General features: G+C 46.2%; 1 protein-coding gene across 1 annotated transcript in view; it reads left to right on the top strand.

The window, feature by feature from the left end:
• Positions 1–18,493, top strand: part of SPAG17 (sperm associated antigen 17) — a gene marked incomplete at its 3' end in the record, with an annotated part of 339,719 nt that extends 321,226 nt beyond the window's left edge. Inside the window, exons 43-46 of the mRNA XM_082247915.1 lie at positions 1,070–1,260; positions 12,017–12,077; positions 16,902–17,084; positions 18,359–18,493. Coding sequence (XP_082104041.1) covers positions 1,070–1,260; positions 12,017–12,077; positions 16,902–17,084; positions 18,359–18,493 — 570 coding nt within the window. The remainder of the gene's footprint in view (positions 1–1,069; positions 1,261–12,016; positions 12,078–16,901; positions 17,085–18,358) is intronic.
• Positions 18,494–24,266: the final 5,773 nt, after the last annotated feature.

The following is a 24,266-nucleotide window of genomic DNA, read 5'->3' as shown; positions in this document are numbered from 1 at the left end:
GGGGGGACATTAGAGTGTAAGCTCCTCTGGTACAGAGACTGATGTGACTGTGGGGGAGGGGACATTAGAGTGTAAGCTCCTCTGGTACAGAGACTGATGTGATTGGCTCAGTGTTCTCTGTACAGCACTGCAGTATATGTCAGAGCTATATAAATGTATAATAATAATAGTGTGTGACTTGGGGGAGGGGGGGGGACATTAGAGTGTAAGCTCCTCTGGTACAGAGGCTGATGTGACTGTGGGGGGGGGGGGACATTAGAGTGTAAGCTCCTCTGGTACAGAGACGTGACTGTGGGGGGACATTAGAGTGTAAGCTCCTCTGGTACAGAGACGTGACTGTGGGGGAGGAGACATTAGAGTGTAAGCTCCTCTGGTACAGAGACTGATGTGACTGGCTCAGTGTTCTCTGTACAGCACTGCGGTATATGTCAGAGCTATATAAATGTATAATAATAATAGTGTGTGACTTGGGGGAGGGGGGGGACATTAGAGTGTAAGCTCCTCTGGTACAGAGGCTGATGTGACTGTGGGGGGGGGGGGGGGGACATTAGAGTGTAAGCTCCTCTGGTACAGAGACGTGACTGTGGGGGGACATTAGAGTGTAAGCTCCTCTGGTACAGAGACGTGACTGTGGGGGGACATTAGAGTGTAAGCTCCTCTGGTACAGAGACGTGACTGTGGGGGAGGAGACATTAGAGTGTAAGCTCCTCTGGTACAGAGACTGATGTGACTGGCTCAGTGATCTCTGTACAGCACTGCAGTATATGTCAGAGCTATATAAATGTATAATAATAATAGTGTGTGACTGTGGGGGAGGGGACATTAGAGTGTAAGCTCCTCTGGTACAGAGACTGATGTGACTGTGGGGGAGGGGACATTAGAGTGTAAGCTCCTCTGGTACAGAGACTGATGTGACTGGCTCAGGGATCTCTGTACAGCACTGCGGTATATGTCAGAGCTATATAAATGTATAATAATAATAGTGTGTGACTGTGGGGGAGGGGACATTAGAGTGTAAGCTCCTCTGGTGTCCCCGTACACTTATCCTATGTTTTTGTGTCTCCTCCAGTTTGCAACGGTGGAAGATCCGGTGAGACGCGCGGTGCGCACTTCCTCCACCTCACCTTCAAGCAGCGCCGTGAAGCGCGTCCCACGAGGATTCCATCTCACCCCGGCGGTGGCGCAGTTCGGGGTGCTCAGGGAGGGGTACACGTACGCCCTGACAGTGATAATGAAGAATGTCGGGGTGGATTTCTGCAGGTAATCCCTCAATAATGGAGAAATATGGAGTACGGCCCGGGGTTTATAAACCTTCACAGTCGGGGGAGGGGGGGTGGGGCAGTAAGAATTGTCTAACATTGTAACAAAAAGACACATCAAGTGTAAGTTATAAGACTGGAGCAGCTGTGCATGCCAACCAATCAGCTCCTAGCTTTCATTTTCAAAGCACAACTGAACAAGCTGAAGCTAGAGGCTCATTGGTTACTGCTCCAGATTTAGTAAATGAATGTGCTGTTTACTTTTTTGCTGTTTATAAATTGATGAGTTGTTTGTTTATTTTTTTGGGCTAGTCATAACATAAATGAATGTTTGCTTTTTTTTTGTTGTTTTTTTGCTACTTATACATTGATGTTTTTTTTTTCCTGCTCATCCTAAATTAATGAGCTGTTTATTTGTTTTTTTTTTTTGCTAGTCATTAATTGGTGAGCTGTTTATTTTCATTTTGCTAGTAATAAATTATTAAGCTGTTTATTTATTTATTTTTTGATAGTCATAATTTGATGAGCGGTTTATTTTCTTTTTTTTTTTTTTTTTTTTGCTAGTTATAAATTTGTTTGTTGTTATTTTTTAATAATTTTTTTTTTGTGTGTGTGGTGTCAGTGTGGTGTTAAGCCGAGTGCACATGGATGGAAATTCAACTGGTTCTGCAGGGGCTGGCCTAATTTCAATCTATGTGTAGCCCCTCCCTGTTAGATGTCAATCATTAGATCAGCTTCTGTCAAATCTGTTTCTGCTGGGAAATCTTCAGTCGGCGGCTTGTAACCAATTGGCTGAAGTGCTGATCTGTGTATTCTGACTGTGGAGAGGCCCCCCTGCTTTTACTATACATTCCCCCGGGGAAGGGGGGGATACCCATATCCACCCTGATCGTGTTGATCCCTGAATATGTTATTTTTTTGTTCAGCCTGCTGGTTGAATTAAAAAAAGAAAAAAGTGTATGCCCAGCTTTATGGTCAGTATGTTTTAGGAAGAAATTTTTTTTTTTTTAGGTAGGATAAAAAAAAAAAAAAACGAAATGCATACTATTGTTTCTTGGATACAGGTACAAACAACAAATAAAGTCAGGTCAGAAGTGTGAGAATTATTTTTTTTTTGTTTTTTTTTTTTGGTGATCAGTCATGGTAATGCCATAAAAATGCCATAAAAATATATAAGAAAAATGCCCGCATCCTCCACCAAAAAAGAAAAAAAATATATATATATATATACAGAAAAAGTTTTAAAAATAATATAAATAAAAAAAAAAAGAATAGGAATACTTTAAAATAAATAATAAACAACATTAACCGCTTGCCGACCGCATAACTTACATATATGGCGGCAAGGCGGCTCTCCCGCACCAGATCACTTACTAGTGGGGTAAATCTTCCGGAGTTCAGGTGGATAATAATTTAATAAAAAATACATCTCTAACAAAAGTGTTGTGCGGTTATTCAATAATAAAACTTACTTGTTATCCCATGATCCCAATACTATTCGAAATTAAACATAATCCATCATGCTGGAAATTATATACAATATTGTCCTAAGTGTAATAATGTGATTGAACCCACTTCCCTCCTCACTCCTGTCCCCCCCCCCCCCCCATATGGAGCAAAGCAATTATTACAATTATGGACCTGTTTATTCGGCAATCAACGTATCATTACTGAGGATAACAAGGTCATACATATAATGTTTTTTTTTATAAGAACAAACAAGGGTTTCTTTTTATGATATTGTCCTGCAACAGTGATTTATTTTTTTTTTTTTTCACAATCCTTAGACAATAAAACGTAACAAAACCTAAACAAATCACACATTTTCATTTTTTTTTTTAGCAGTGTTGGTTTAAAAGTAAAAAAGTGTTGTCGCGCATAAAAAGTGCGCATTGTATTCTGTATTTTGTCCTGTTTAAAAAGGACATAAAAGTTACGATTTTGGTACAAGGTATTGCAAAGTTTTTTTTTTTTTTTTACAAATGAAACAAAGTTTCATTATTTTATTTATTTATTTTTTAATTTTGCAGTTTTTTTATAATATGACATGCAAAAAAATATGTTGAAGGTGTAAAAATATTAATAAACAAAACAAAGAAAAATAAAAGTTTAAACATTAATGGTTAACCACTTGATCTCTGGAAGGTTTTACCCCCTGCATGACCAGACAATTTTATGCTATTTAGCACTGCGCTACTTTAACTGGCAATTGCGCAGTTATACAACACTACCTGATTGAAATATATATAGGGTTGAGCGAACCCGGACTGTATTGTTCGGGATCGTACCAGACTTTTGGGTATTCGGTACCCAGACACGAACATTTCACTGTATGTTCGGGATACTGTCCGTTGTTCGGTAATGTTATTTCATGTTTTGGCGCGGTTTTAACCACTTGCCGACCGCCGCGCGACTATATACGGCGGCGGTCAGCCCCTCACAGGCAGAGTGACGTACCGGTACGTCACTAGCCTGGGAGGGTCTGGGGAGCGCGCGCCGCCGGCGGCGCGCTCCCGCGCGGTCACGGGCCCCCCCGGACGTGTGACCGGCGGACCCCATGTCCGCTGGTCACTCGGCGATCGGCAGGGGAGAGGGAGAAAGACAGGCAGCTTGTGTAAACAAGCTGCCTGTCAGTTCTCCCTGTGTAGAAACACTTATCGTACGGTTCTACTATGTAGGACCGTTGATCAGTGTAACTACACCTCAAGCCACAGCCAATCACAGTTAGAATCACGCCCCTAGGGACACACACAGCCCCTCCCTCTCAAATAAAGTTAACCCCTTCACTGCCAGTGTATTTTTACAGTAACAGTGCATATTTTTAGCACTGATTACTGTAGAAATGTCACTGGTAACCCCAAAAGTGTCAAAAATGTCAGTCAAGGGTCCGATCTGTCCGCCGCAATGTCGCAGTACCGCAAAAAAAATCGCAGATCGCCGCCATTACGCGTTAAAAAAAAAAAACAACAAAAATGACAAAAATCTTTCCCTTTGTTAGTAAACGCGATAACTTTTGCGCAAACCAATCAAAATACGCTTTTTGCGATTTTTTTTTTACCAAACATAGGTAGCATAAAACAAATTGGCCGAAAATTTTAAAAAATTTAGATTTTTACTTTTTTTTGGGGGGGAATTTCATATAAAAAAATGTGAAAAATATTGTTATTTTTGCAAAATTTACGCTCTTTTTTTGTTTATAGCGCGTGATCAAAAAATCGCACAGGTGATCAAATACCACCAAAAGAAAGCTCTGTTTGTGGGAAGAAAAGGACGTCAAATTCGTTTAGGTACAGCGTCGCACGACCGCGCAATTGTCCGTTAAAGTCACGCAGTGCCGAATCGCAAAATACCCCCTGGTCAGGAAGGGGGTAAAATCTTCCGGGGCTTAAGTGGTTAATGGCGCGGTTTCAACAGGTGCAAGGCAGCCAATCAGCAAGCGTTTAACTAGTGTGCCCTAGAAGCCATCACAGCCATGTCTACTAATGGCATGGCTGTGATTGGCCAGTGCAGCATGTGACCCAGACTCTATATAAGCTGGAGTCGCACAGCGCCGTGCGTCACTCTGCTATAACTATACTAGGGAGAGGTTCCTGCTGCTTCTGAGGGAGAGATAGGAGATTATTGTAGGGTCAGGCTGGAGATTGCTTTCAGGGAAAGAATAGGGAGAATCTTCTTTAATCAGACAGAGATCTACATTGATTGTATTGTGTGGGGGTGCAGTGCACGATCTTTTTGCCCTCACCCGAGCCCAGTGAGGAGGAGGGAGAAAAAAAAAAACGTATCAGTCTGTTAGGCGTGAGGCGTGCAGCAGCCATTTCATGCAAGCTCAGTGCATATGTGTCTGCTTAATCTGCATTTTAAGAAAAAAAAAACTTTTTTCCTTCATATTTTACAGCGTTTAGACAGACACTGCATTTCAAATCTGCTATTCAAAAAGCACCAATTTAAGGGGAAAATAATTTTTCAGTTTTTCATTCATACTTTACTGTGACACTAACACGCTCTTAAGAAGATTTTGCTGCCATTTGCAGCCCTCTAGCCCTTTCCATGTTTTTTTTTTTTTAGAGCCATTTTAGTGCTCAAAAGTTCGAGTCGCCATTGACTTCAATGGGGTTCGGGATTGGGGTAAAGTTCGGGTTAAGTCTGGGTCACGAACCCGGACTTTTTTTTCAAGTTCGGCCGAACCCGGACATCCAGGTGTTCGCTCAACTCTAAATATATATCATTTTTTTCACACAAAAAGAACTTTGTTTTGGTGGTATTTGATAACCACTTGGTTTTTATTTATTATATAAATAAAGATTTTGAAAAAAACAATATTTTTTACTTTCTGCTATAAATTATTATTATTATTATTTTTTTTTTAAATCATACATTTAGGCCAAAATCTATTCTGCTACATGTCTTTTGGTAAAATAAAATCCCAAGAAGTGTATATTGATTGATTTGCATGAAAGTTATAGTGTCTATAAACGATGGTGTATACACAGTATCTCACAAAAGTGAGTACACCCCTCACATTTTTGTAAATATTTTATTCTATCTTTTCATGTGACAACACTGAAGAAATGACACTTTGGTACAATGTAAAGTAGTGAGTGTACAGCTTGTATAAGACCCCATTCACACTAGCGCGACTTGACAGGCGACTTGGTCGCCTGACAAGTCGCGGTGGGTCGCCTGCCATTGATTAGCACAGGACCCGTTCTAATAGGAGCGACACAAGTCGCTCTGACTTAGAAAAAGGGTCCTGTACTACTTTGGGGCGACCTGGAGGCGACTTGCATTGACTTCAATGATATGAAGTCCGTGCATGTCACGCCGAGGTGGCGGTGCACGCGACTTCACAGGTCGCCCCAGCAAGTCGTGTCACCCCTGTGTGAATGGGGTCTAACAGTGTAAATTTGCTGTTCCCTCAAAATAACTCAACACACAGCCATTAATGTCTAAACCGCTGGCAACAAAAGTAAGTACACTCCTAAGTGATAATGTCCAAATTGGGCCCAAAGTGTCAATATTTTGTGGGGCCACCATTATTTTCCAGCACTGCCTTAACCCTCTTGGGCATGGAGTTCACCAGAGCTTCACAGGTTGCCACTGGAGTCCTCTTCCCCTCCTCCATGGTGACATCACAGAGCTGGTGGATGTTAGTGACCTTGCGCTCCTCCACCTTCCATTTGAAGATGTCCCACAGATGCTCAATAGGGTTTAGGTCTGGAGACATGCTGGGCCAGTCCATCACCTTCACCCTCAGCTTCTTTAGCAAGGCAGTGGTCGTCTTGGAGGTGTTTGGGGTCGTTATCATGTTGGAATACTGCCCTGTGGCCCGGTCTCTGAAGGGAGGGGATCAGGCTCTGCTTCAGTATGTCACAGTACATGTTGGCATTCATGGTTCCCTCAATGAACTGTAGCTCCCCAGTGCTGGCAGCACTCATGCAGCCCCAGACCATGACACTCCCACCACCATGCTTGACTGTAGGCAAGATACACTTGTCTTTGGACTCCTCACCTGGTTGCCGCCACACACGCTTGACAGCATCTGAACCAAATAAGTTTATCTTGGTCTCATCAGACCACAGGACATGGTTCCAGTAATCCATGGCCTTAGTCTGCTTGTCTTCAGAAAACTGTGAGCTTTCTTGTGCATCATCTTTAGAAGAGGCTTCCTTCTGGGATGACAGCCATGCAGACCAATTTGATGCAGTGTACGGTGTATGGTCTGAGCACTGACAGGCTGACCCCCCACCCCTTCAACCTCTGCAGCAATGCTGGCAGCACTCATACGTCTATTTCCCAAAGACAACCCCTGTATATGACGCTGAGCATGTGCACTCCACTTCTTTGGTCGACCATGGTGAGGCCTGTTCTGAGTGGAACCTGTCCTGTTAAACCGCTGTATGGTCTTGGCCACTGTGCTGCAGCTCAGTTTCAGGGTCTTGCCAATCTTCTTATAGCCTAGGCCATCTTTATGTAGAGCAACAATTCTTTTTTTCGGATCCTCAGAGAGTTCTTTGTCATGAGGTGCCATGTTGAACTTCTAGTGACCAGTATGAGAGAGTGAGAGTGATAACACCAAATTTAACACACCTGCTCCCCATTCACACCTGAGACCTTGTAACACTAACAAGTCATGTGACACCAGGGAGGGAAAATGGCTAATTGGGCCCAGTTTGGGCATTTTCACTTAGGGGTGTACTCACTTTTGTTGCCAGCGGTTTAGACATTAATGGCTGTGTGTTGAGTTATTTTGGGGGGACAGCAAATTTACACTGTTATACAAGCTGTACACTCACTACTTTACATTGTAGCAAAGTGTCATTTCTTCAGTGTTGTCACATGAAAAGATAGAATAAAATATTTACAAAAATGTGAGGGGTGTACTTACTTTTGTGAGATACTGTATATGATGTTTGTGGGGATGAAATTTTCTAGCAATAAAAAACTGATTTTAACTTGTAAACCAAAAGTGCCAGAAATGGATTTGGTCAGTAAGTGTCTAGGAAGGCGCACACCGCATACAACTTTATTGTTCCAGCGCTGTACAGGACACTCCAACCAACTCCTCCCATGAACACGTTTCGTCTCCTACTGTAGAGTCTCAATCTCAGGTCTTTACCAACAAGCTCCAGCAGTGTTTGAGACACATCACCCAACTTCTCTGATGAGTCGCCCCCTGCTGAGGCTTGTTGGTAAAGACCTGAGATAGAGGCTTCCTATTATCGTATGTGGACTTCAGTGCTGTATTTTGGCCCAGGCCAACAAGGCCCAGGCTTAGGTCGGCATTTTGCAGTGGGGGCATCAAAATAGCGGCTTCCGCCTCCATCTGAGACTCTATTGCCTACTGGCCTGGCGTCTAGCAACCAAGGGTGTCACGGCCGTGACTCCCTGGCCCTGCACACAATTCAAAGTGGAGGAGGATTTAACTTCCTCCTCCTCTGTGCCTAGAGCTCCCCCACCTCCCTCTCTCTCTCCCACTCCCTTCTTCCTCTCTCTCCCACCCCCCTCTCTCTCTCCCACCACCCCCTCTCTCTCTCCCACCACCCCCTCTCTCTCTCCCACCCACACCCTCTCTCTCCTTCTCTCCCTCTTTTTATCTCACCCCCTCTCTCTCTCATCCCCCCTCTCTCTCTCTCATCCCCCTTTCTCTCTCTCTCATCCCCCCTTTCTCTCTCTCTCATCCCCCCTTTCTCTCTCTCTCATCCCCCCTTTCTCTCTCTCTCATCCCCCCTTTCTCTCTCTCTCATCCCCCCCTTCTCTCTCTCTCACCCCCCCCCTTTATCTCTCTCTCTCATCCCCCTTTCTCTCTCCCACCACCCTCCCTCTCTCTCTCTCTCTCTTTCTCCCACCCTCTCTCTCTCTCTTTCTCCCACCCTCTCTCTCTCTCTCTTTCTCCCACCCTCTTTCTCTCTCCCACCACCCTCTTTCTCTCTCTCCCAGCACCCTCCCACTCTCTCTCTCTTCCGCCATTCTCTCTCTCTCTCTCCCACCCTCTTTATCTCTCTCACCCCCCTTCTCTCTCACCCCCCCCCATTTCTCTCTCTCATCCCCGTCTCTCTCTCATCCCCCCTTTCTCTCTCTCTCACCCCCCTTTCTCTCTCTCTCTCATCCCCCCTCTCTCTTCCCCCTTTCTCTCTCTCATCACCCCCCTCTCTTCCTCTCCCAACCCCCTCTTTTTCTCTCTCCCTCCATCTTCTCCCACCCTCTCTCTTTCTCCCACCCTCTCTCTTTCTCCCACCCTCTCTCTTTCTCTCTCCCTCTCTCTTTCTCTCTCCCACCACCCTCCCTCTCTCTCTCTCTCTCCCACCACCCTCTCTCTCTCTCTCTCTCTTTCTCCCACCATCCTCTCTCTCGCTTTCTCCCACCCTCTCTCTCTCCCCCATCACCCTCTCTCTCTCTCTCACACCCGTCACCCTCTCTCTCTCACCCACCACCCTCTCTTTCTCCCACCCTCTTTCTCTCTCTCTCTCTCATCTCCTGCTCACCCTGCCTTACCCACCCCCCTCTCGTGAGATCTCGGGGGTCCTTGGTGGAACGTGAAGTCCTTCAATTTTGGAGGGAGTCACATCCGTTAAGCAGGAAGTGGTGGGGCAAATTTACATAGGAGGAGGAGGGAGGCTCCCAATTCTAGTCTTGCCTAAGGCAGCACAACATACCCTACTGGTGGACTTGTTTGGGAGGGTGCATCCCGGGGGTGTGAGTGCCCCCAGCTGAGGTGGTGTCAGCGACGGTCCTTCAGTCAGTGGACATGGTGTCAGTCCACACAAGGTGAGTCTGTTCTGTTTTATGATTCATCTACCAGTTGTTTTGGGCTTAGAGCTGGTTGCAGACGCTGACCAGAGAGAGACAATAATAGAAGGAATGATAGGTGGCATATTATTTAACCTGTGCTGTGTGCACAAATGCCTGACACAGATCAGCCCCTGTGCAGCCCCTTACTTGTGACTTACTACACAGTAACAATGATCACAGGGGGAGGGGAGACTGAGGACATGCTTCCTCCTGCCTGCAGCAAAATGATGACATCATCTCAGCCTAGGCAAAGTCTCTGAACTGGAGCTCATGGATGGGATTAGCAGACAGGAATCAGCTGAGCGCTGATAAATATATTCCCCCCAATTACTCCACATTCAGACCAGGTATTAGCGAGTTAATCCGCGTCAGTGCTGCATTACGAAACTGTGCGTTCCCCTCTTCCAGGCTTCCAGATGAAGAGAATTATGACATTTCTGATCGCTAATGTAAGCCGAAAGAATTGGGAGCCATTTCTCTTCCCCAAAAAACTCATCCATATCCATGTGTCAGCGATGGCAGCCGCCTCCCTCCAATCACAGCAGCCTCGCCGCCCTCCTGCGACTCACCGACTGGAAATCATTAATGCATTAGGTTTTCATCCCAGACAGAGCTCTATGGGCAGAGCGCAGTGCAGGAGCTCCACCTGGAGGCCGTACTTTAGAACTGCCCCTTGGTCGGTGCTGTGGATAATAAGTGCCCTAAAATAGCCCAAAATATGTGTTCAATGTGTCTGATTTAACCACTTCTGGACCGGAAGATTTTCCCCATTAATGACCAGGCCATTCTTTGTGATTCGGCACTGCATTACTTAAACGGAGAATTGCGCAGTCGTGCGACGCTGTACCCAAATAAAATTGATGTCCTTTTTTCTCACAAATAGAGCTTTCTTTTGGTGATATTTGATCACCTGTAGGATTTTTATTTTTTTGCGCTATAAACAAAAAAAGAGCGACTGAAACTTCTCAGACCAAGAAAATGGGCGTCCGCATGGGGGGGCAGGTGTGCCCCCCCCCCCCACCCCCAGAATCTCACTTTCCCCTTTAAAGTGGTTGTTAAGCCACTTTATCCCATCCTGTCTGGTCTGTTTAATAATCCTGTGTGCCCGTGTTTTAAAAAAAATAAGCCGCTCTTTACCAGTTTCCAGAGTGCCGATCGCCGCTCACGTGACCTGCCAGCTCCCCCCCATGTCTGACAGCTGCCTGCAGCGGGCGGGCCAAGGATTCCCCACTGACGTCAGTTGGGAGGGTAAGTGGAGGGGATTAGGAGAGGCTGAGAGGAGGAGAGAGGCTGTGGGTCACGTGAGCGACGATCAGCGCTCTGAAAACTGGTAAAGAACGGCTTATTTTTCCCATAAAAATAAATATTTGCAAGTCGCGGATTGCGCAGTGACTGACATCAGCAGCTGTGCGGACCACTGTCACTGTCCTCAGAATTCAAACATCATTATTTACTACTGTGTGCGATCTGTGATTGGTCACCAGTGATCATATGGTACCTGGGCCAATCACAGCCCCCTGTGCCATGTGATAGCTGTGGGCCAATCACTGCACCCTTTACCATGTGATAGCTGTGGGCTAATCAGCACCCTATACCATATGATAGCTGTGGGCCAATCACTGCACCCTGTACCATGTGATAGCTGTGGGCCAATCGCAGCACCCTGTACCTTGTGATAGCTGTGGACCAATCACTGCACCCTGTATCATGTGATAGCTGTGGGCCAATCACTGTACCCTGTACCATGTAATAGCTGTGGGCCAATCACTGCACCCTGTATCATGTGATAGCTGTGGGCCAATCACTGTACCCTGTACCATGTCACATCTGTGGGCCAATCATAGCACCCTATACCATGTGATAGCTGTGGGCAAATCACAGCACCCTGTACCATGTGAAGCATGCCTCTTACTAAGTACCTCAGACTGTCTACGTTCCAGAAAGGGGTAATTTGGGGGGTATTTGTACTGTCCTGACATTTTAGGGTGTCCAAGAAATGAGATCGGCCATCAGTATATCAGGATTGAGCAATTTTCAGATATATCCCATAGTTTGTGGACAAAGAAATGTAGTAGAATACATTTTGGTCTGAATTCATAAAGAAATTTGTTTGCAAAATTTTTTACCGGAAATGAAGAAAAATTTTTTAACTTTTTGGTATTTTTTCATTTATATAGGAAAAATAAAAGAACCCAGTGGTGATCAAATACCGCCAATAGAAAGCTTAAATTTGTGTGCAGTGTTGCATGACCATACTAAGTAGCGCAATGCTGAATAGCAAAAAATTGCCTGGTCGTGAAGGGGGGTAAAACCGGAGGTCATGTGGTTTAGTCTGAAGAAATCCCAATCTGACGTAATATTTCACACTTGAAGATCCAGGATTTGTTTAAAACATTTTACATCTCCTCATTGGACAATCCATATGTATGTAAAATGACATCACGGCGCACTTGTGTTTCTTCCGGCAGGTTCCGGGTGAAGCCTCCACCACCCAGCAGTGGCCTGAGAGTCACCTACACCCCCGGGCCGGTAAGTGTCCCCGACGTCCTTCCACAGTGCTAAGACTGGTATGAGCGTTCATCTGATACAGCGCCCCCCCATGGTACAGATCACATACATACAGAAAGGAGTTTTCTTTCTCCAACTTTCTAATTTCATCTGTAAATGTATTCACTAATTTCCTACAATATAAAGGAGCTTCTAAAATGATTCTTCAGTGTTTGGTGGATGTCGGAAAGTCTTCTGACGGTTTCCTCTATCTCTCAGGGACTATGTTGGCCAAATCTCCCATAAACCCTAAATCTGTACACCTGCTGTGCCCATTATGAGGGACTCCCACCATCCCTGTGCTGAGTTCTCGGGTCTGTACACCCGCTGTGCCCATTATGAGGGGTTCTCACCATCCCTGTGCTGAGTTCTCGGGTCTGTACACCTGCTGTGCCCATTATGAGGGACTCCCACCATCCCTGTGCTGAGTTCCTGGGTCTGTATACCCGTTGTGCCCATTATGAGGGGTTCCCACCATCCCTGTGCTGAGTTCCCGGGTCGGTACACCTGCTGTGTCCATTATAAGGGGTTCCCACCATCCCTGTGCTGAGTTCTCGGGTCTGTACACCTGTTGTGCCCATTATGAGGGGTTCCCACCATCCCTGTGCTGAGTTCCTGGGTCGGTACACCTGCTGTGTTCATTATAAGGGGTTCCCACCATCCCTGTGCTGATTTCCCAAGTCTGTACACCTGCTGTGCCCATTATGAGGGGTTAATTTTGTTTATTGGAAATTCTTACAAACAATCAACTTATATACAATAAAACCATAATAAATAAATAATAAATAACATATTTACAAAATAATTGAATATAACGATACAAAACAAGAACATAATAAATAAACCAAATTGCACACAGCATAAACCCTACGAGAGAGCCGGACTAAGAAACTTCACCATGCATGGAACCTTTAATTAAAAATGATATTTTATGACTGATTTTCAGCTGATAACATTATTGGTTGCCACTTTTAACAGATAATTGAGGCAGCCGTTTCTTAGCCTGACTACTCTCTCCCCCTGGAGAACCAGTGCGCTTCAGTACACCCTGCGACTCATCATCCATGGAAGACGCTGTACTCAACAAGTCCCATTCATCATCATCATCATCTGACAGGACCCCAAACTTATTTGTCAAAGGCAAAACCTCAGGACTTTGGGTAGCTGAACACTTTTTTTTCCTTCTTTTGCCCTTCTTTCTTTTCTCCTCCAACCATTCCACATCCCCCTTGGACAAATTGGAAATAACAGTTTCCCCACTCTCACCCTCCCCTTCACCCCCACTCTCCCTTACCTGATCTACCACCAGGCCAGCCTCTTCACCATTCTCCCCACTCCTCTGCACCCCATGGTCCCTAATAGAAGCCCTGCAATGTCTAGGGGAGGGGACTGGCACTGTACTTGATGCCCCTGCCTCAGCACCTCTTGCCGCCTCTGCAATTTTGGAAGACATAGACACAGAAGGATTGGACACATTCTTAGTAACCGATACCTTACATACAGACTGGGAAGACACTGACACACTGGGAATCGGCACAGACTGGGGCACCACAGACTGAGAAGACACTGACACACTGGGCATTGGCACAGACTGGGGCACCACAGACTGGGAAGACACTGACACACTGGGTATTGGTACAGTCTCGGAGGGAATCGCAGGCACCCTAGCTGCTGAGCTCTGAGCATCCTCCATGTCCAGACGGAAAAACTCTCTCATGAGCTCAGGCTGGTTGTGCATTGCCTCAGGACACTGGCTATAAGGATGCCCAACCGCATTGCACAAGTTGCACCTTATAATATTGCAATCTTTTGCCAAATGCCCTAAATCCTGACACAGAGAGCATTTCATTACTGGACAGGAGGATGCAAAGTGCCCTTTATCCCCACACTTATTGCACAGCTTTGGCTGGCCTGGATAGAATATGGTCAGTCTGTCCCTCCCCAGGAAAGCTGAGGATGGCAGATGCTGGATGACATTATCAATGACTCTTAGTTTTAGCTGCACAGACCATCCCCCCATCCATATTCCTCGATCATCCATAATTTTGTGTAAGGGGCTCAGGATGTCTCCATATCTCCTCAGCCATACAGATAAATCCCCTTGCGGTATGGACTCATTGCGCACAAGAATCGTCACCATTTTAATAAGTGGCTGACGTGACACAACTTTGGGGATGAGCCCTTTCCAGTCCGGCAGGCTCCTACACACATGTTCATACTTCTCCCAAAATATGTCCAAAGACTCCGGACGGACAAAGGACAAATCGTACTCATAGGAGCCGGTCGGACTGATCAGGGCAAAGATATCTGCAGGTTTAAAGCCCATCTGCAGAATCTTATCAACCACAGCTCTCCTATATGGCGGAATACCTTCGCCTTCCCATCTGAGCTGTACCACATTCCTCCTTTTAAATAATGAGGAAGATAAAACATTTCCATGCTCCTTCCCTGCTTGCACCCCCCTCCCAAACCCTTCAGCAGCACCAGCATAGGTTTTCCTCCCAGAAACATCAGCAATTACAGCATTGTCTTTAGACACAACCACACCTGATGACAAGGAGCCTGAATCAACCCTTGCAGTCTTTGGAGCAGCAGAGACAAGACCCACCCCCTCCCCCTTCTCTGAGCACTCAGCTGCTTTCCTGGGTTCAATCACAGCCTTGTCTACTGCAGACTCCAAAAAAGTTATAGTACTACTGCTCCCAGCATCTCCTCCACCATGCTCAGGAACAGCCACTGTATTTGGTCCAGGAAAAGCCTCTGCAATGTCCGTGGTGCTCCTCTCTGCAGACTCTTCAACCAGAAACACACAGTTTTTTCCAATTTTCTCACCACTTGCATTTAAAAGTGGAATTTTTTCAGCAGGTGTATCAGGTTGCACTGCATGCTGCACATTGTCTATGGGTGTGGGCTGACAGCCCATAGCACTACAACCCTCAGCAAGCACATTGTCATTAAAGTTCACATCACCACCTTGCACACACACTGTACCTGCTTGCTGTGTTACCTCTGCAGTGTCATGGCTGACGGTGGGATCAAACTTCCTCCTGGTTGTTGCAGGCTTAATGGTGAATTTTCCTTTCTCCACAGGTCTCTCTTTCACAGGGCGAGGAACGGTATCCATCTCCTCATCTGGGGAATCTGCAGAAAAATTGAACTTTCTTCCATCCAGAGGGGATTCCAGCTCAGCGACGAACTCCAACATGCCAGTACCCCCCTCAACCTCCTGCTCAGATGTTCCACATTGCTGCTGCAGAGGGAGGGAGACAGAGGCCTCCGCCATTGGAGGCTCAGCAGATGTCTGAGGTGTCGAAGAGCTGGGCTCATCCTCCGGGCCCACTTTCTCACTCTCTGCTGACTCTGTCGGTACCTGCATCTCCTCACTGGCTGGGTCACTCTCCATGCTGGAAACGGCTCCTCTCCTCATACGGCTGAAACGTTCCTCATTCCTGTATTTCTCCTGAAGTGCTTCACAGCTTTCCTTCAGAGAACTCACCAACTCTTTCTGCTTCCTCAAAGCTTGCTCCAAGTCCTTCAATTCAGGCCTCAGAGCCGGTCTCTTCTTACTGTACAGTTTGGCACAATACAACTTTTTCTTTTTAAATTCTACTTTCAAAGTTGCCAATTTCTCCTCCTCTTTCTCAATCCGCCTCATCTTTTCAACAGTCCTCCGTCTAAAGGTAGGCAGGGATTCACCCCTCCTTGGGCCGAGCTCCATGTCTTCCATAGTCTCAGGCCTATCCAGGGGGCCCCCGCCAGGGTCCTCCCCAGGATCCAGCATCCTTCCTGGGGCAGAGAAGCAACTCTAGCCCCTGGCTTCTGGAAGCACACGAGCTAAGGAACCAGCAACCTCACACCTCGCTGTCAGGGAGTGGAATGGCAGTTTCCCACCATCCCTGTGCTGAGTTCCTGGGTCTGTACACCTGCTGTGCCCATTATGAGGGGTTCCCACCATCCCTGTGCTGAGTTCCCGGGTCTGTACACCTGCTGTGCCCATTATGAGGGGTTCCCCCCATCCCTGTGCTGAGTTCCCGGGTCTGTACACCTGATGTGCCCATTATGAGGGGTTCCCACCATCCCTGTGCTGAGTTCCCGGGTCTGTACACCCACTGTGCCCATTATGAGGGATTCCTAACATCCCTGTGCTGAGTTCCTGGGTCTGTACACCTGCTGTGCCCATTATGAGGGGTTCCCACCATCCCTGTGCTGAGTTCCTGGGTCTGTACACCCACTGTGCCCATTATGAGGGGTTCCCACCATCCCTGTGCTGAGTTCTCGGGTCTGTACACCTGCTGTGCCCATTATGAGGGTTCCCACCATCCCTGTGCTGAGTTCCCGGCTCTGTACACCTGATGTGCCCATTATGAGGGGTTCCCACTAGGGATGAGCTTTAGTTTTGGATCTAAATGGACAAACTAAATGGGGTGTTTTTCAACCTGCCGAGTCAAAGCTCCAGCTGCATCGGAAGTGCAAAACTAGTACTTATACCAATGCTTTATGACAGCTTCCCACTCAGACTGGTTGCTAGGGAGCCTTTGGCCGCCAGCTTCCTAGCAACCAGTGACATATCCTTACCCTGGCTATTTATCTGTCAGCCAGGATCACCCCTTTGCTCTGTATATAAATAAAATAGTAAATACAATGAAATAATCCATTGCTACATTGTATTTACTGAATGATTTGTGTTGTAGATACTTTGTTGAAGCTCATAGGATGAATCTCTTACATTCCTGGTAAGGTATGGCTTCCATTTTTGTGGTCCCTGAATGTTCACGCAGATTTCTCCATCTCATGTCACATGTGCAGGTGGCGGCGGGAATGCAGACGAGGCTGGAACTAGAATTGTTTGCTATGGCCATCGGATTGGAAGGGCCAGAGGGGGCCGCTGAGTGTTCACATTGCATCGAGATCCAGAGTGAGGTGGAGACCCTCTTCCTACCGGTCACTGCAAATATCCTTTACTGGAGCACAGAGTTACCACCAAGCATCGTCTGTTGTCACATGACTCCACAGTGTCCCCACCCCTTATACAACCCCACAGTTTCACCACCCGTCGTACAACCCCACAGTGTCCCCACCCCTCATACAACCCCACAGTGTCACCACCCGTCATACAACCCCACAGTGTCACCACCCATCGTACAACCCCACAGTGTCCCCACCCGTCATACAACCCCACAGTGTCACCACCCGTCATACAACCCCACAGTGTCCCCACCCGTCATGTAACCCCACAGTGTCACCGCCCGTCATGTAACCCCACAGTGTCCCCACCCCTTATACAACCCCACAGTGTCACCACCCGTCATACAACCCCACAGTGTCACCACCCGTCATACAACCCCACAGTGTCACCACCCCCATCATACAACCCCACAGTGTCACCACCCATCATGTAACCCCACAGTGTCCCCACCCGTCATGTAACCCCACAGTGTCCCCACCCGTCATACAACCCCACAGTGTCCCCATCCCTTATACAACCCCACAGTGTCCCCATCCCTTATACAACCCCACAGTGCCACCATCCCCATCATACAACCCCACAGTGTCACCACCCCCGTCATACAACTCCACAGTGTCACCACCCATCATACAACCCCACAGTGTCACCACCCCCGTCATACAACTCCACAGTGTCACCACCCATCATACAACCCCACAGTGTCCCCATCCGTCATACAACCCCACAGTGTCCCCATCCCGTCATATAACCCCACAGTGTCACCACCCGTCATACAACCCCACAGTGTCCCCACCCGTCATATAACCCCACAGTGTCACCACCCGTCATACAACCCCACAGTGTCCCCACCCGTCATATAACCCCACAGTGTCACCACCCGTCATACAACCCCACAGTGTCCCCACCCGTCATATAACCCCACAGTGTCCCCATCCGTCATACAACCCCACAGTGTCCCCATCCCTTATACAACCCCACAGTGTCACCACCCGTCATATAACCCCACAGTGTCACCACCCGTCATACAACCCCACAGTGTCACCATCAGTCATACAACCCCGCAGTGTCACCACCCGTCATACAACCCCACAGTGTCACCATCTGTCATACAACCCCGCAGTGCCACCATCAGTCATACAACCCTGCAGTGCCACCACCCGTCATGTATCCCCACAAGTATAAAAGTAGATGATCCCTGTAGATGATACATTGTTACATTCCTACTACCTAAAACTGCTACAGAAAAATTGATTTGAAATATTTTCATTTCTAAAACTGCAGTGTATATCTCCACCAGGGTGACAACGCAGGAGAGAGAGACAAAGCCTTGTCACCCTATAACAGGAAGAGCCTGAATGAAGACCCCCTTGGCGGGATTGCCAGGGATCATCTTAAAAGCTGCAGATTTCCAAATATTAAAAATAGCTTTTGAAATGACATTAGCATGAAAAGATCTGATGAGATTTTAGTGACTGAATTTGGATCGGTATGAATTCATGTATCGATTTTAATTTTGTAGCCAAATATTTCAGGAAGCATTTTAGAGCCCCTGTCCCTAGGAGAAATGGGATAAAACTAGAACATTCTCTAAAAACCAAGAAATCACCTAAAAAAAATAATAATATAGTCCAAAGCTGCTTACACTATAATTTTGGTCAAGGAACATCAAAATATTAACACACAAATGCAGCCCTTAAGACCTCTTAAAAAGTCCAATATGCAAATGAAAAGCAATGTTCCAGAAAAGAGTCCATAAATGTGCAAAAATGCATGCAGGAGAAGTGTTGAGAAGAATTTCGCCACCATGCCCCTGATGACGTCTGCTTATGACGAAACGTGTTAGCAGGAGCTAGGCCACGTGACGTCGCCACGCTGGTTAGTCGGCCATACTGTTGGATGGAAACATAAGCTATCATATGAGGACTTACATGCGGTTTTTATGCTTCTGTTTGTGAGTATTTTGCATCTTACCAATAAATAATTACTTATGAGTAAAAGGCCATACACACTATAAGATTTTCTGAAGACTTTTTCCTTTAGACTTACCAAAACCAAACATAAACACTTTCAATTTGTATGCAATCTGGCAGGCCCTTGCACTACGTAGAAAAGGAAAATCTAAAGGAAATCTACCAACAAAAGTTGGATAGTGTGCAAGGCTAGTTCTGACCCCGGGAAAAAGCAGCTGTTAAACGTGCTTTCAGTAGCGTTTTCCATTGGCGTTATTGCACGTTTGGCCACGTTGCGTTTTTTCTGCCTCCATTCAAAATCAATGGTTGCCTATGGAAATCTATTGATTTGAATTGAAGTCGCACCGCAAGTGGGATCAGGATGATCCGACTTGCGGCGCGACTTGCGCTGTGAGAATCTTGAGGGGGATCTCCACGCCAAAAATGGGAAAAAAACTGCGTGGGGGTCCCCCCCAGGTTCCAAACCAGGCCCTTGTTTTCTGCTACCTATTTTTGTTAAAAAAAATCGCAATAAGTGTATTTTGATTGGTTTGCGCAAAAGTTATTGCGTTAACTAACTATGAGAAAGATTTAGGTCATTTTTATTGTTTTTTTTTTTTAACTAGTAATGGCGGCGAACTGCGATTTTTTGCGGGACTGCGACATTGCAGATGGGACCCTTGGCTGACATTTTTGACACTTTTGGGGGTACCAGTGACATTACTACAGTAATCAGTGCTAAAAATATGCACTGTTACTGTGAAAATGACACTGCCAGGGAAGGGGTTAACTTTGTTGGTGATCAAGGGGTTAAGTTTGTCCCTAGGGGCGTGATTCTAACTGTCAGGGGGCATGGCTTGTTAGATCATCACAGAGACATACGATCCTACATGTCAGGATCGCATAGCCTCAGTGATAATCTAAGGGAGAATGACAGACGGTTGTGTTTACATCAGCCGTCTGTCTTTCTCCTTCTCCTGAGGGAGATCACGAGTGGCCGGCGGAGATCGGAGCCGCTGATTACACGCGCGGGAATGTTAGTGAACGAGCGGGGGCGGGAGCGCGCCGGCGCGCACTCGCCCCCTACAGGCTCGTGGGCGAGTGACGTACCCCTACGTCACTTTGCCCAGGAGAGGCTGAATGCCACAGTATATAGTCGTGCGGCAGTTGGCAAGTGGTTAAAAATCTCCACAGGCAACGCTTTAAAATTTTGTACAGGTTAACAGTCTAGAGTTACTGAGGGGGTCTTGGGCTAGAATTTTTGCTCTCGCTCTAACGTTTGCGACGATACCTCACCTATGGAGTGAACGCCGTTTACATATGTGGCTGCGACGTACATATGCGTATGTGCGACCAGGCGGGGGCACTTTACATTTTTTTAAATTATTTATTTATTTATTTTACACTTTCCCTTTATTTATTTATTTTTGATCACTTTTATTCCTATTACAAGGAATGTAAACATCCCTTGTAATAAGAATAGTGAATGACAGGTCCTCTTTATTGAGAGATTTGGGGGTCAATAAGACCACACATCTCTGCTACAGGCTGAAAAGCCTGAAATAAAAAAAAAAAAGACTATCTCGGCTATCCAGCCGAGATCACGGCAGTATTGACAACTGCTAGGCCAGGCGTGACGTCATCACGTCGCGCCCGGGCCTCCAAGACTCATAGAGACTGCAGGGACCATTTGGTCCTTGGCAGTCTCTATGGTGTACTATGGATTCCTTCTCCGGCCTGCCGATCGTACGGGTGAGCCGGTAGAAGCACCGGAGGGTGGCGAGATGGGGGATGTCTTCTCCTGCCGCCTGTAAGAACTCTCAAGCGGCTGAACAGCCTCTATGATTGTTCTTATGGTGCAGAGAATTTTTCGGCTGAAAAAAATTATGTCTGATGGATCCCTGCAGCTGCACCCGTCATTCAGATACCCCCACTTGATGTCCAGCGGTAAGGAAGTAAAATTATCTACCAAAGTTTTATTATCTTTTTATGGAATTATTAGATTTGAACATAATGTGGCCCCTTAATCTTAATGAATTCCACTCGGGTCAGGGGCTGGAGCCAAGCACAGGGGCCACACTGATATCACCATTACAGACTATCCTGTATTTACAGTTCTGTATTATAATTGTTATATCCTTAACCCCACCCCCACCAGTCCTCACAGAGGGGGTGTACGAGAGCCGCATGGAGGGTGCCGCAAACAGAGATTTGGAGCCTGGAGTGAATCTGGTCAGCAGCAGCCTCCAGTCCAGACTGGAACTTCTCAGACCAAGAAAAGTGTCAGAAACAGGTATGTACCCTCCAGAAGGGGCAACTCATTGGGGCAATAAATCTGGGTGCAACTCCTGGTGCCAGGCAGAGAACGGGGCACAGGATGGATAACCCGCTCTACTATAAAATTATAGAACATATCAATTTATTATAAATACCAGTTGCTAGCTTCAGTTACATTGCCAAATCCAACCTCAATTTACCAACCCCATGGTAATAAATGACAGGTTATGGGCGGGACTTCTGAGAATATTCGTATCCCTGCTCCTGTAATCTGCTTACTTCTACTCAGGCAGAAATCTATAGACTGAGATCAGATGGCGCTTCACTATGAGGGCCAAAAGGCTGTAGACACTCCTACAGCGGGTATAGAAAATAATCCCCTCCCTTTACCCACTTCTGGACCGGAAGGATTTGCCCCCTTAATGACCAGGCCATTTTTTGCGATTCGGCAATGCGTTACTTTTAACAATTGCGCAGTCGTGCGACGCTGTACCCAAATAAAATTGATTTCCTATTCTTCCCACAAACAGAGCTTCCTTTTGGTGGTATTTGATCACCTCTGCGATTTTTAGTTTTTGCGCTATAAACAAAAAAATAGCGGCAATTCTGAAAAAAAAAAAACAATATTTTTCACTTTCTGCTATATAACATTCCCAATAAAAAACATTTAAAAAATCAAAATTTTTCATCAATTTTAGGCCAATTTGTATTCTGCTACATAATTTCAGTAAAAAAATCCCAGTGTATTTTGATTGGTTTGCGCAAAAGTTATCGCATCTACAAACTACGGGAAAGATTTATGTCATTTTTATTTTATTTTTGTTACTAGTAATGGCGGCGATCTGCGATTTTTAGCTGGACTGCGACATTGTGGCAAACAGATCGGACCCCTAACTAACATTTTTGAAACTTTTGGGGGGGGGGACCAGTGACATTACTACAGTATTCAGTGCTAAAAATATGTACTGTCACTGTACTGACACTGGCAGGAAAGGGGTTAACACCAGGGGCGATCAAAGGGTTAAATGTGTCCCTTGTTGTTGCTTTCTAACTGTGGGGGGGATGGGCTTATGAAATGAACACAGAGACCTGTGTTCCTAAATAGGAGGATCCCTGTGTTCATAGCTGACAGAACAGCGGCCTGCTGTGTTTTCAACGGCAGACCGCCGTTCTGTCTCCACTGGGAGGGATCGCGGGTGCTGGTGTTCTGCCGAAAACTCCAACGCTGTTATTTCCGATGAGTGTACACCAGGAATAATTGGAGATTTCAACCACTTGGGGTTTTCACAGAACGCCAGCAGCCTATATACTCCGGTAGATGCTATAATTAGTGGAGATTGTTAGTCCGCCTAATAGTTGTCACCGTCTTGGAGGCGGCCATGTTTTTGGTTACTAGCGGGCGGAGTAACAATCTGCGCTAATTAATAGCATCTACCGGAGTGTAAAGGGTGCCGGTGTTCTGTGAAAACCCCAAGTGGTCGAAATCTCAATTATTCCTGGTGTACACTCACCAAAAGGAACGTCGAGATCTCGGCAAGTTGGAGTTTTCGGCAGAACACCGGACCCGCAGATCAACTTACTCCGTGGCGAATGGGCGTGTGCCCCCACTCGCGGTCCCACGAAGTGACATACAGTTACGTCGTTTTGCGGGACAGAACCCACCTGACGCAGGAAATGTACTGCAGGTGGTTAAAATAATCACATTTTGTTGCTTTGCAGCCTGAAATGAAGACAGACACAGTTTTTGTTTTATCCAGCTGTATTTACTCAGTGTAACTTATAACATCCAAGTGAAAGATAGAACACCAACATGTCTGAAAAAAAAAAAAAAATCAAAAAGAGTTGGAAAAAAGAACCCCCCCCCCCCCCTGTCAGTATTTTGTTGGACCACCTTTTGTTTTAATTCCACCCTTTAGTCTGGATTTGTCTCTACTAACTTTGCACATCTACACTTTGCAATATTTGCCTGCTTTTTTTTGCAGAACTGCTCAAGTTCAGTTACATTTGATGGTGTCCGTTTGTTGACTGCAGTCTTCAAGCCATTACACAGATTTTCAATAGGGTTTAAGTCTGGGCTCTGACCAGGCCATGCAAGGACAGTCACCCTTTTCTCCTTGTGTCTGTCTTCATTTCAGGCTGAAAAGCGGCAAAATGTGATTATTTCAAAGGAGGGTGATTCTTCTCTATACCCGCTGTATATGAGCTTGTTGGCCATCCCATTCCAAACCCATGGCCATTAATGGCTTGTTTCCACTGAACTTTCTGGTACGGTTCGGTACGGTACGCTATTTCTGCCGTTTCCATTACCGTACCACTTTTTTGGTACCCTTTCATTGGGGTACCAAGCACATTAGTACCGTACCAACAGGGTGGAGCTACACTCTGCAGAACTTTGATTGGTTGACAGAGAATTGTCTATCACAGCTTTCCTGCTACACCACGCCTATCATGAAAGGGTACTATTGGCAGTGGAAACGCAATGTGTACCGTTCCGAACTGAACCGTACCACTCAGTGGAAACGAGGCATAATATACCCCCCCCCCCCCAACCTCCTTTGTGGCTTTAACATTCTCTATTAAAGACTTTCCACAAGATTTTGGAGGGTGTCTGTGGGGATTTGGGCCCAATTGTGAGGTCAGGTACTAATGTTGGATGAGAAGATCTGGCTCACATGTTGGACCCCACGTTGGGCGCCAAAAAAAAAAAAAAGACTTGGCTCACCATCACTGTTCTAATTCCTCTTGAAGATGTTCAGTAGGCTGAGGTTAGGGCCCAGTGCAGGACACTGGAAACTGGTCAAACTACTCAATCTATGTCTTTATGGAGCTGGCTGTGTACACAGGGGACAGTACTGCTGGAACAGAAAAAGGCCTTCACCAAACCGGTACCACAAGCTTCAAGGAACGTAATTGTCTTCCGGCAAAACAATGTAGTTGGTACCGGTAATAGGAGTTTATGCTCTAATGTAGATGTGTCAA

The sequence above is a fragment of the Pelophylax lessonae genome, assembly GCF_965119305.1.
Source record: "Pelophylax lessonae genome assembly, chromosome: 2".
NCBI classification, from domain to species: Eukaryota; Metazoa; Chordata; class Amphibia; order Anura; family Ranidae; genus Pelophylax; species Pelophylax lessonae.
The sequence above is the reverse complement of the archived record's forward strand: the minus strand, read 5'-3'. Positions and strand labels throughout refer to the sequence as shown.